Raw genomic sequence first — 12331 nt, 5'->3', positions numbered from 1 at the left:
AGAGGCTTTAACCCACTGAGCCACCCAGGCGCCCCTCATAGATGGCTTTTCAATGCTCAGAATGGAATCAAAAGCAACTCAGCCCAAGAAGGAATATCATTATATAAGAGTCAAAAGTGTTTATATTTGCTTAAGAAATTATGAAATAAAACTTCCTGCAGTAGAGAATTAACTTTAAGACAGCTGCCATACAATAATCCATATTTTTATTGGTGCAGTCTATTTTCAGTCTATTTCCTGTTTTTCCTGATGTACTCCAAAAACTCTACAAAGAAAAGAAAGGCTTAAAGGAATAAGTAAGAAATAACAGTGAATTTTTTTTTTTAAGTGTTCTCTGTACTAAGAGCTACTTAGAAATACAGCACCCTGCTGCACAGGGCCACATTTTCAACATTAAAGTCCTTTCCATAATCTTTCACTTCCTATGTGGTTTTGTGTTAGACGGTCTCTTATTCTAAAGCAGAGCTAAGTAAAAAAAAATGACACATTATGCCTAAAACTACAAGTATGGAAAATGAACATATTCTAGGAAGCAGGTAAGTGGGAGGTGAAGGTTTACCCTTTAAGTTATACCAGTTAAGTGTAGTTATACCTTCTTCCCGCTTCCCTTCTAAAGCAGGGAGCTAGCCTTTTCCAGAGAAGCTTCTCATTTTAAGAATTGGCTTCTCAGACAAGGTAACTAGGTAACTCTAACTCTGCCCTCAAACACACTACTGACAATGAATGAGTTCTCCGAGAAGGAGAAAATAAAGACTCTAACAGGGCTATCTCCCTGAAAGAGTCAAGATCCATAATCAAGCAGAGGTTGGTTCTGAGGCCATCTTAGAAATGAGGTATAGTTTCTTTAGATATATAGTATCTGATCTGGAACAGTGATTCCTAGTGGCAGGGACAAGACCAAAATGACCCAAGCAATTTTTTCAAACGTGAAAAATTTTCACATGAAGATTCAGGCAAGCCCTTTTTATAAGACTAGATATATCAGAATGACAGCTTCTCCAAGAGTAGGGGTGAAAGGCAGCTATGTATAATTTAAAATTTAAAAAAAAGAAAAAGGTGATGTAATATGTCCCACCACCCACTTACCTCCCACCCTGGGACAATCATCTGAGATTGAGAACAAACACTTTAGAAAATATGGGTTGTTGATGTTTTTAGGGTTTTCTGATGGAAACAATGCTACAATTCACGTGAATGATGCAGCTGCAAAATTTAACAGGGAACCAGACATTTTCACATTCAGGACACAAATACTTAGCCCCTGGATAGCCACCATCTCACTCTCCCCTCTGCCTGTTCACCTCAAAAGCTGCAAGACTCCCTTGCTTGCAATGAGTCACCCACCATTACTCACAAACTTCTGCCAAGTTCACGTCAGCAGCTGTTGTTTTCAGAGTCACCATCCACCACTGCTCTGAAGTTTTTCTCCATTACCTTATTACATCTCTCCTATTTCCTCTGCTGCCTTCCTAGCTAAACTTGCATTCAGAAGCTAATTATCATACTAACATTGCTCCCATTCACAAAGCCAAGATATCAGAAGTAGAGATTCAATGATAACCAATATTTTAACTAGTATTTGTTATGTCACTCTACAGTTTACCAATGAAATACTCTCACATCCCTCATCTTACCCAAATAACCACCACAGTATTTAGAGGTTGTAAAAATAGAGGGCTTTCTCCACTGGAAACATGTTTTGGTTTGTGGCAGAGTTGTGGTTTCAGTTTTTGCAGTTAGCTAAAGACAAAGAGACAGTCTCTGCAAATTCTCTTCAAGTGTTTGGAATTTAAACTTTTATTAGGCACAGAGCCAGCAGACTAACTATAATCTACAAATATATGGTCATATTACCAAATAAACATAGCTTAAAAAGACGTTAACATCTGCCCTCCTGACATGTAAGAATTTGCATTATACCTTCAGTATGAAGACCTTTAGGAACTGAATAGGAAGCATCTGTGAGACAAATAAAAAAAGCAAAGAAAAAATCATGCCATCTAGCCAGAGAACACCTTATAAAAACATCATAATAATGCCATTGAAATCTTGCCATTTACAAAGATATGGACAAACCTAGAGTATAATGCTAAGAGAAAAAGGTCAAAAACAAATATCACATGATTTCACTTACATGTGGAATCTAAACAAACAAACAACAACAAAAGAGACACGATTCATAAATATAGAAAACAATCTAGTGGTTGCTAGAGAGGAGAAGGTTTGTGGGCTAGGTGAAAAAGGTGAAGGGGACTAAGAGGTACAAAATTCCAGTTATAAGATAAGTCACGAGGATGAGAGATACAGCACAGGGAATATAGTCAACAATATTGTAATAACTTTGCATGGCAAAAGGTAATGCCACTGAATATATATATATATATCCAAAAGCTATGTTTCAGCTTTCTCCGAGCTGGAAAAGCTGGAAAGACCCAATTTTACTAAAATGGATTAACAATGAAAGCAGAGCACTGAACCTACTGGAGGACAGGGGGAGAAATCATATATGTCCCCTCTTTTCCCCCTAGGATTTAGTTGTGTGGCTTTATGTTAAGTGTGTGGAGAAGCAACGGCAGGAGGAGGTGGTTGGGATGTCTGAAGTGGAGAGGCTGATGGAAGTTGGGATATAATTGTTCTCTGATAGTAGAACAATAGAGCTGTAAAAAGCTCTGCTTCAGTTCAACTCAGCTCTCTCTCCCTCCCACCTACATGACAAACAGAGCACAATCAGGCACTTTTTGTCCCTGGCAGTGACTATTACCAGGAAAGGGACCAGGGTAAAAGCATGTCTTATGCAAGATCAATCTTATTTTAAAGAATACATTATAAACAGTTAACAAAGCACTGTCAGAGTGGGATATTTATGACATGCTAAAATTGGGAGGAGGAAGTTGATGATCCATTTCAAACACTCCCATGCCTTTTAGCAACTCCTATTTCTGGCCTTTCTTTCACCACTTGTCATAGTATTACCAGCACTTGGCCAGTAAGAGAGGGCAGCAATCTGATTTGACAATTCAGTTGACTGGGCCACATTTTCTAGCACTTGAACGAAAAGGCACTAGAAGAGGACCAGAATCAACTGGAAGACCTGCACTATAGTTCTGCTACACCTAATACTAACCAAGTGACCTTGGGTATAGTCACTTGGCCTCTCCGGGCTTCAGAAGGTTTACTTATAAAATAAGCTTTTGTTATTCCATAAATATGTCTAATATGAAATGTAATAGGAAAGTCAAAGATAGTAACACCTCACCTACTTGCCTCAGGGAGCTGTACAAGCACTAAGTACTGTATGAATGTAAATACAGAGTTAAGAAGAAAAATGTTGAGGTTAGGAGCTAAACTGAATGTAGAGATCTATTTTAATGGATTTTAATGGCCTTCCTCATTTTTAATTGCAACAATCAATCAAAAGTTATTAGCAATACTCCAGACAACCACCACTGTTAATAAATCAAGTAGGTAAGCACTGCTTAGATGCCGACCACATGCCCTAACATTAAGCAGAGTGAGGGATATACAGGAGGCTGAATGCAGGAAACTTCTCCAATACCATCTAACTGGGGAGGCACATTTGAAACCACTAGGGAATGGCATAAGTCAGTACCCAAGTGCAAGATAATGGGTTACTGATACTGTAGGAATGCAAAGAGCGGCTGAAACGAATTGGAGTAAATAGGGAAGACTCTGAAGGAAGACAGGGTTCCAAGTGGGCCTTGGAAGAATTCCAAGTTGTTTTAACTGGGGACAGGACAGGAAAAGGCTATGTGATAAGGCAGAGTTTACTCTAGAAGGTCAAAAGTAAATAATAATTTTGAACATACTATAAGATTAGGCCAAAATGGTAAGAGGGTTCTGATCACTGGGTTGAGATAACTGGTTTGCTATGTCATTGGATGTGACTGTAAGATGTTGTTGGGGTCAAAACTGTAGATGGACTAAAAGGTGAGGAAAGAACACATAGAGGGTAATAGGAGAAAAGGTAGGAGAAAAAAAATGCAGTATCAAGGGATAAAATCTGTTCGTCAGAATGGTAGTAGTCAGAATGGACACTTGAAACCAGGACTCTACAGGTCCTGGAAGCTGATAAGAAGTGGAAGACGACGAGAGACAGAGAGAGAGAGAGAGACACCAGAGACCCTTCCATGGCTTTGGGTATCTAGGACCAGAAGAATGATTAACCACTGAATAAGCGCAGATGTTACAAAGCGAAGTCAGTTTGAAAACTCAGTTTTAGGCATGTCGAATCTAAGATATAAGCTAAGAGTAGATGTTCTGTAAGAAGTTGAAAATTCACGACTGAAGCACAGATCTAGAACCCAGGCTTAAGATAAAGATGGAGCCACAACTTAGTGATTAATAGTTGATTAAAAACAACTGGCCAAGACCTGCATTTGTGAGGAGGAGCCAACAAACAGTAACAGAAGAGAAGCCATGTAAAACAGGAAAAAAGTGTTCAATGAGTCCCAACTTCTCCTCTACTTGATAACCTATGAAAATTAACCATCTGAAAAAAGACAATAGAGACCAACAGACAAGGGAGTTGACAAGACTAAACGAGATAAAGTAAATCACATTTAACAACCTAAAAACTATAGGAGGAAACCAAGAAAAAGTAGTATCATGGAAAGCAGAACTTATTTTTCAAGGCAGGATCAGTGAAAAGAACTGATCAAAAAAATACTTCAGTGGGGCGCCTGGGTGGCTCAGTGGGTTAAAGCCTCTGCCTTCGGCTCAGGTCATGATCCCAGGGTCCTGGGATCAAGCGCCGCATCGGCATCACATAGGGCTCTCTGCTTAGCAGGGAGCCTGCTTCCTCCTCTCTCTCTGCCTGCTTCTCTGCCTACTTGTGATCTCTGTCAAATAAATAAATAAAATCTTAAAAAAAAATACTTCAGCAAATGCCAACAGCCTGAAATGTAAAACAGTAAAGCACATAACACAAAATATATTGACCCATGCACTACAGTAAATGTATTATATATTTGTTCACTATCAGTTTCAATCACAAGGAAAAGGACTTTGTTTTCTGAGATATCCCCAAAGCCTGGTCATAGTAAGCACCCAATAAATATGAATGGAAAACCTGAACTCCCTTATTATAAAAAGTAAATACATCTGGAATTTGGAAGAACTCTATAGAAGAGCATCTAAAAAGCAATTTTCATTCTCTGTATCACCTGGAAAGAACCCTCCATCTGATCTTAAGAAGTTCAATTGTTTTCATAAACATTCCTGATGCAGTTCCTTAACAGCCACAGGTGAGTAAATTTACAGTCACGTTCATGAAAGCACACTTACTAATATTTATCGAATGCCTACTGGGTGCATTAGAAAGTACAGACTAGAAACAAGGTTTGGGGCTATTCAGTAGGAGGAGGATGACTGATTTCCCAGCAACAGAAAATTTTAAAACTACTGCTGACATGTTACCTATTTCCAGAATCCACGTCTCAAGTTCCCAAATACACTTCAGAATTTTCCTTATATAACACTTCCTTCAACACACACTGATCCATGTCTTCTCTCAACATCATCTTGTCAGCCATTACTGCTCCTAAATATTTTAAACATCTTTGTCACTGAGGAGATTCACCTATGATCTGACAGATGTCTAACTTACATTCATGTCTAGTTATACAAAAACAAGAATATATTCCAATGTGCTATAAAATACGAACCAATGAATATGGGGGTAACCTGTGTCAGGGTTCTAAATTCCCAGTAACTGAATCTTAAACGTAGAAAGAACATTAAAGGTCATCTGGTCCAGTGGATTACAAATGTCAGGCTTCAGGGAACTTTTTACTGGTCTGTGACAAAATAAGGAAAACGTAGTAAGGTTTCATAAAACTAAATTAATTCCATTTAAGGACTAACCTTTAGTCTGAGATAATGCCCTTCTTTGTATTTGGAAAGGGACACTAAAACGTCCTTTCTCTTACCAAAAGATAGTGAGAGTTATAGTAAGAGTTGATAATTATTATTTTATAGATCTTTTTTCCTGCTAGGCAAAACAAAAAACTTAGCAATCCTGTGTTGGACCTGAGTTTTTTTCTTTTAACTTCACAGGTCAGTGAAATCCAAAATTCTGAAAACCTCTGTTCTAATTCAACCCATCTTCTGCTGTCTAAATCCCTTAGAGCGCGGTCAACGAGATGTTTGCCTGCCTACGCTTGAACAACTCCGATGCCAAGAGTCTCCAGTGATGTGGAATCACTGGTCCAAGATATGGTTGTATCTGAGGCATGTTTGCTTAGTTTTGTGAAGGAAAAGCAACAATATAAGGCTTGTAGAGAGAAAGCCAACTTGTGAAAGAGGAGCCAGAAAAAAATGAAGGCTAAGAAACTGGTGAGGGGTGGCCAAAGAAATGCACTCCATTCTATATCTCAGTCTTCCCTCAACTTAATAATTATGAAAATCCTCTGCAAAAATAACCATAAAAGCCAGAATGTGTGAAACATTCCTAGGGTCAAGGCTGCCTAACTCAGTTTACCACCTGGGTTTCCTTTACTACTCTACATCTAGTTTTTAGTAACACACCTTCAGGTTCGATCAGAGGCAAATGTCCCATTATCTTCATATCACCCAGACTCCAAAATGCAAGACAATCGAAATGCTACATAAAGAATGCAAAAACAATACGCAGAGATATGAAGCCCAGTGACAACATGAGAGTCAAAAAGGATGAGGAGAAAGTGGAGGCAAAGAGTGGAAAGAGTACAAGAAATCAAAACCTAATTTCAACAAGCCTATCCCAAAGGAACTACAGAAACTCCACCCCTCTAAGACCATGTGCTAACAGGCCAAAGGGCAGCAAGGTGGGATTTGAAAACACTGAAACTAGCTGTTAGAGAAGAAGCACCAGCATAAGCTCCTACACAGTGTCAGGCAGAGATAGGCATTCAAATATTTGCAGAATTAATGAATTAACAAACAGACACTTCCCCAAAGAGGATCTAAGTCCCTGCTTCCTACCACATCACCCAAGGCTTAAGTACACATCAAACATCTTTCCCTGCCTTAAAACTCAGGCTAAAAATCTAACCTTACAAAAAGCTGAGTCCTCCCAATAACTTCCACTGCCTTCATCCACCAAGCTTTAGCCCAGTGAGGCCCAATAAAGCTCCTTCCCCAAAGACACTGTCTTGCAATTCTCAAACACAGCACCCCATGACTTAGAGAGGAAGGAAAAAGTAAGCTAATGCGAGTGAAGGCAAAGAGGCCAAGTGGTAGGAAGGAAAACTATTTCAGATTCTAACAAACTCTGAACTGAGGATTAATTCTACGGAGACCAAATGAAAACAAACCCTATTTGTATTTATCATTAAATGAATAAGCACAATGAAAAAGTCTCACCAACTTTAGACACCCATAATTAAAAGAAGTTTTAACAGTTCTTTGATCCCTGCGGGCATTCCTAGCTTTCCATCACATCTCAGCCTGCCATTGTTCCAGCATTACTGATGGAGTCTCAATACCAAAGAATTGTGCTAGATACCAAAATTATGGTTAACTGATCTGTCCTAGATCCTGTTTATCAATGTTTGCATGCACACATCAATTTCATTTTCAATTAAGTCTATTTAAACCATTTTCTATGTCTCTACTCTCTCCTTCCAGAGCCTTATTGTCCACACCCTTTTTTCACCTGAATTCTAAGAGCCCCTGTTCTTTCCTGTAGTTCCCTCTGCTCCAAAAGTAAAATGGGACTGCAGAAAATTGATATAAAGGGGGAAGATTTACTACAACTAACATGCCGACATGGTATATTCTATATATTATGTGCTACCTACATACAGGTAACATTTCCTGCCTTAATTGCCTTTGAGCCTGGACAGAATCCATGTGCTGTGCTGTATTCACACTGCTGATGCTAACAACCCACCATCATGTTTCCTAGGGGTTCAGGGGCTTTCCCAAAGCCACTGAAGAACATGACCAGAAAACAAAGCCTACAAAGCCCTCAAAGCACAGTGCTCAGGAAGCAACAGAGCCTTGCTTCTATACGCCCAAGAGGGTCAATTCATCAGTCTTACGGTCTACTCCTCAGATCCCGATGACCTGTTCCACTCAAGCTAAAAATTCTGTAAGGCACTTTTAGAAATTGTAGTTCCAGGATCCTATTAACTCTCCTCAAAGGACTTGACACCAAAATATTATTCAGCCCAAGCCAAATATCCACATTTTGGCTGGAACTCTGCCAACTAACCGCAAGAGGCTGGTGCCATGGAGAGAAGCTGGCCAAATCTAAGTGAAAAACGATAAGGCTCCATGAAAAGGTACTCCGTTCTCAGAATGAGGTTTGCTTGCGGTCTGAAAAGTCAGATTCAAAGGGCTCTTGTTCCTTCCTAAAGGTTAATCTAAGGAAGGCAAATCAAAATGGAAATTTTCAAAACTCCTGAGGATTTTATAGTCCACTTTTACTAAACACTTTCCAAAACATAATACTGAACTGAATAATGCAAATCTTCGATAGCTTCCACAATAATTGTGCAACTGTTATTATTTCTGGAAAGTAGTTTCGTTGCAGGTATCTTGAATGTATCTGGGTACCAAGGAAAAAGACACCTGTGCCTGGCAGGTCGCTACACTACTAATTTGCCCAGGGTTCCAAGGAAACAGAAGATGCTCCGGTTTCTGGATACAATTTTCTGCAGTGCCAGGTAAAAGAGGTCACATGCCCTGAAGAGCCGTGGCTCCTTTAGAGTGATGTAAAAGCTCCTCAGATAATAATTTTGCTAGAAATTCAGAGAAGCAAGCGACCTAAGACCAATTCATTTAAACACCGGTGTCTGGTACTTTCCAGTTTCCTTTTTTCAACGGACTCCCGTGCAGCACATCTCCATCCCTCAGAAAGGGGTTGGCAAGCTGGGCACCAGCAGCCCAGGCATTCCAGGGAGGCGTACACAAGACGGGCAGAGTCCCCAAGCTCAGCCCCACACCGAATCTTCTATTCGCCTGGGATCGGGAAGACCCTTTCCTGGAAATCCTGGACAGGGTTTTAAGTCACTCACTGCCTGGCCAGGCTGAGTTTCCGTCCGCGTCCACCTCAGGACTGCGGGAACCGCGCCTCGTCACGCCCCGCAGCTTCCACCTCCCGCCGCCCCCGGCGTCCGCTCCCCGGCGGCTCCCCGCGGCTTCCGCCGGCAGGCACCGGGCGGCCGTCTCCGAGCAGCCCCCGCGTCCGGCGACACGCGCCGCAGCGGCGCGCTTATCCGCAGCGGCACAGCCAGCCCTCCCGCCCGCCCGCTCGCCCGCTCACTCGCCCGCTCACTCACGCGGGAGGCAGCGACGGCGTCTCCATTGTGGCTCCTCTCGGGCTTCAGAACGCAGGCACCGACCGCCGCCGCCAGCACCATTCCAGCCGCGGACGCCGGCACTGCCCGCCCGCCGACCCGCGTTCCATCCGCCCCAGAGGGGGCGCCGCGCTCGCCTCACCGCGCGCCACCACCTGCGGCGGCGGCTCCCGCGGCCATGGCCCGCTCGGCCGGGCGCGCTCCGTCTGCCTGCGCGGCTTCCGCGCTCGCTGGAGTGCGGGGCGGTGGCGGCGGCGGAGGCGGCGGCGGCGGCGGCGGGACTGGCGGGCGCGCGGGCTCAGCCACTTCCGGGTTCGGCCTCGGCCGCGCCGACGCCGTGACGGGACAGCGATGCGGCCTCCCGCGGCGGCCGAGGACCCCTCCCTCGGCGCCTCCCCTTCCTCCTCCTGCTGCTGCGGCTGCTACTGAGGGTGCTACCGCTGCGGAGAGTGCTGGGGCGGCTGCTGCTGCTGTTGCTGCGGGTGGAGGCGTGCGGGCGCCAGCCGGGTGCGGGGCGGGACGGGGGCGGCGGCCGCCCGCAGCTGGGGTTGTGGGTCACCGGGGCGAGGGGAGCTAGAAAATAGAAGAGAGTGTTGTCTGTGCGGGGAAAGGGCACCCGAAAGCACAGCATATCAGCGCTCTCTCTTGACTTACTGCTCTGCTTCTCAGGCTGTTCGCATCATTCTCTTTTGATTTGAGCCTATCTATGCCCAGGGAGATGGGAAGGGTAGGCATTAACCAACTACTTCATAGCAAATGGTGAAACTGAGGCAAGAAGAAATGAATTTGTCCAGTTTCCCAAGCAAGGACCTGGGCCTCCCTTCTCAGTTGTATGATCCATTCGTTGTACAGGTAAAGTGAGCACCTACTCGACAAGATTTTGGTAGGGGATGCGGTAAGAAAGCAAAACCAGGTCTCCTTGCTCATGGAGCTGTCAGTCTAGACGGGCTAAGAAACAAACGAAGGATGCATGCTATGCAGAAAATCAGAGTGAGGAAAATGGGATGCTATTTTAGGAGTAGCCTGAGAAGTCCCCTCAAATGATATCATTTAAACAGGGATGGAATAAAATCAATCTTCAGGAAAGCAAAAAGTCCTCAGGGCCAGGGAAGAGTAAGTCAGAGACTCCTGTGCAAGATCTTGCCTGGCTTGTTGAGGAACAGGGAGAAGAACAATGTAGCAGGTGGTCACCCAGATACGCCCGCTGGACAACAGTAGCGTCTGGCAGTTGGTTAGAAATGCGAATTCAGGAGGCCCACTTCAGATCTACTGAACCAGAAACTCTGGGGGGTGGAGCCTAGGCGTCTGTGCTGTAACAAGTCTTCCAGATGATGCTGATGCCCAAAGGTTTGAGAACCTCTGGTGTGGCTGAAGCAGAGTGAGGACAGGAGACAGTCCAAGGAGATGTCCTGTGGGGAGTACTGACAGATCACAGAGGCACTGTAGGCCATCATAGAAGATCTGGCTTTCACCAAGAAGAGGAGCTACTGTGCAGTTGTGAGCAGATTAATCTGATAATTAAAAGGACAGTTTTGCTGGTATTTGTTTTAAAATACTCCACGAAAAAAGAAAAAAGAAGGGTAAGGAATTGAAGAAAAATGATTTTAAAATGGGCAAAATGTTGATTTTTGATGCTGAGTGATGGGTACATGAGGATGGTCATCATTTATGTGTATGTGTATGTTTTTCGAGAGCCATAATAAAAAAAAAGTGGTGTTTTGTTTTGTTTTTCATAAGATGACTGGTTGCTATATGAGCAGAATATGCGGGGAAGTAAGAGAGCAAACAGTTTAGCCTAGCTGGAATGAAAATAAGGATGGCCTGGACTAAAGTCAGAGTGATGGAGAGAAGTGGGCAGATTCTGATTCTGTTTAGAAGATATAGCACACAGGAATTGCTGATAGGTTAGATATGAGTATAAGAAAAAGAATAGAGTCAAAGATGATCCCCAGGGTTTTTGATCTGGGCTCTTGGGAGAATGAACTTGATATTTACTGAGATTGGGGAGATAGAAAGAAACAGATGATTTGGTCGGGGGAGGGAAGTATTTGTAAACTCTGATTTAGACATGATTAAGTTGGAGGTTTCTATTAAACATCCATGTAAAGATAGGTGTAGACAATTAGATAAGTATATCTGAAGTGAACATAACCGTGGATAATGAAGGTTTTTTAAAGATTTTTTAAAAAGATTTTGTTTATTTATTTGACAGAGCACAAGAGAGAGAGAAAGAGAGAAGGAACACAAGCAGGGGGAGTGGGTGAGGGAAAAGCAGGCTGCCTGCTGAGCAGGAAACCCATTGCGGGACTCAGTCCCAGGACCCTGGGACCTTGACCTGAGCAGAAGGCAGACACTTAATCAACTGAGCCACCCAGGTGCCCCATACATAATGAGTTATTGGTGGTTTTTTCAGATTCCAAAAAACTTCCTACTTTATCAGATCATTGTAAGAATGAAATGAAATAATCTATCTAAAGCGTATAACGTAAGTGTATAATGGAAGCACTTAATAAATGGTCATTGCTATTATTATTTCTGCACATTTACATGACTATCAGTCATACCTGACTGAGCTGAGATTAAGTACTGGACCCAAAAGATACACACTAACTTAGATTTGATCAAAACTTTGGCCTGACTTCTTTTTCTACATATAAGGTGAGTGAGCAGAGCCATTTGATCAGCCATTTCAGGAACTCTTTCAAGAAGAAAAAAAAAAAAAAAGTCTTCTGTTGCTTGTGTATATTCCCACCCAAATGAGGATGTATCAGTCTGACAAGTAGGCACACAACTTCAAACCATAGCTCCTTTCACATCCTCCCCTGGATTAATTATATCTGTTAGAATTCTCTGCTCCTTAAGGGATCCAGGTCATCTAGAATGCTAAGTATGTACCCAAACCTTTACTTTTTCATATCTAGTTTTAAATTTGTAGATTTTACAAATGGTCTGGGAAAGAGTACCTTTTTATCCTAGTATAGCTCAACCTCACTGAGAGTCAAACGTCAGTCTACAAGCTCTAGTATCCT

General features: G+C 42.7%; 1 protein-coding gene across 2 annotated transcripts in view; it reads right to left on the bottom strand.

Annotated features, from left to right (window-relative positions):
- The window catches only part of KLHL2 (kelch like family member 2), a 105426-nt gene extending 96000 nt beyond the window's left edge, over positions 1–9426 (bottom strand). For both annotated transcript variants that reach the window (XM_032863676.1, XM_032863685.1), the window contains exon 1: positions 9285–9426. In XM_032863676.1, coding sequence (XP_032719567.1) covers positions 9285–9310 — 26 coding nt within the window. In that variant the 5' untranslated portion in view covers positions 9311–9426. The remainder of the gene's footprint in view (positions 1–9284) is intronic.
- Positions 9427–12331: the final 2905 nt, after the last annotated feature.

The sequence above is a fragment of the Lontra canadensis genome, unplaced genomic scaffold (assembly GCF_010015895.1).
Source record: "Lontra canadensis isolate GAN:19392208 unplaced genomic scaffold, GSC_riverotter_1.0 scaffold1, whole genome shotgun sequence".
Lineage (NCBI taxonomy): Eukaryota > Metazoa > Chordata > Mammalia > Carnivora > Mustelidae > Lontra > Lontra canadensis.
This window is presented reverse-complemented; position numbering and strand designations above follow the sequence as displayed.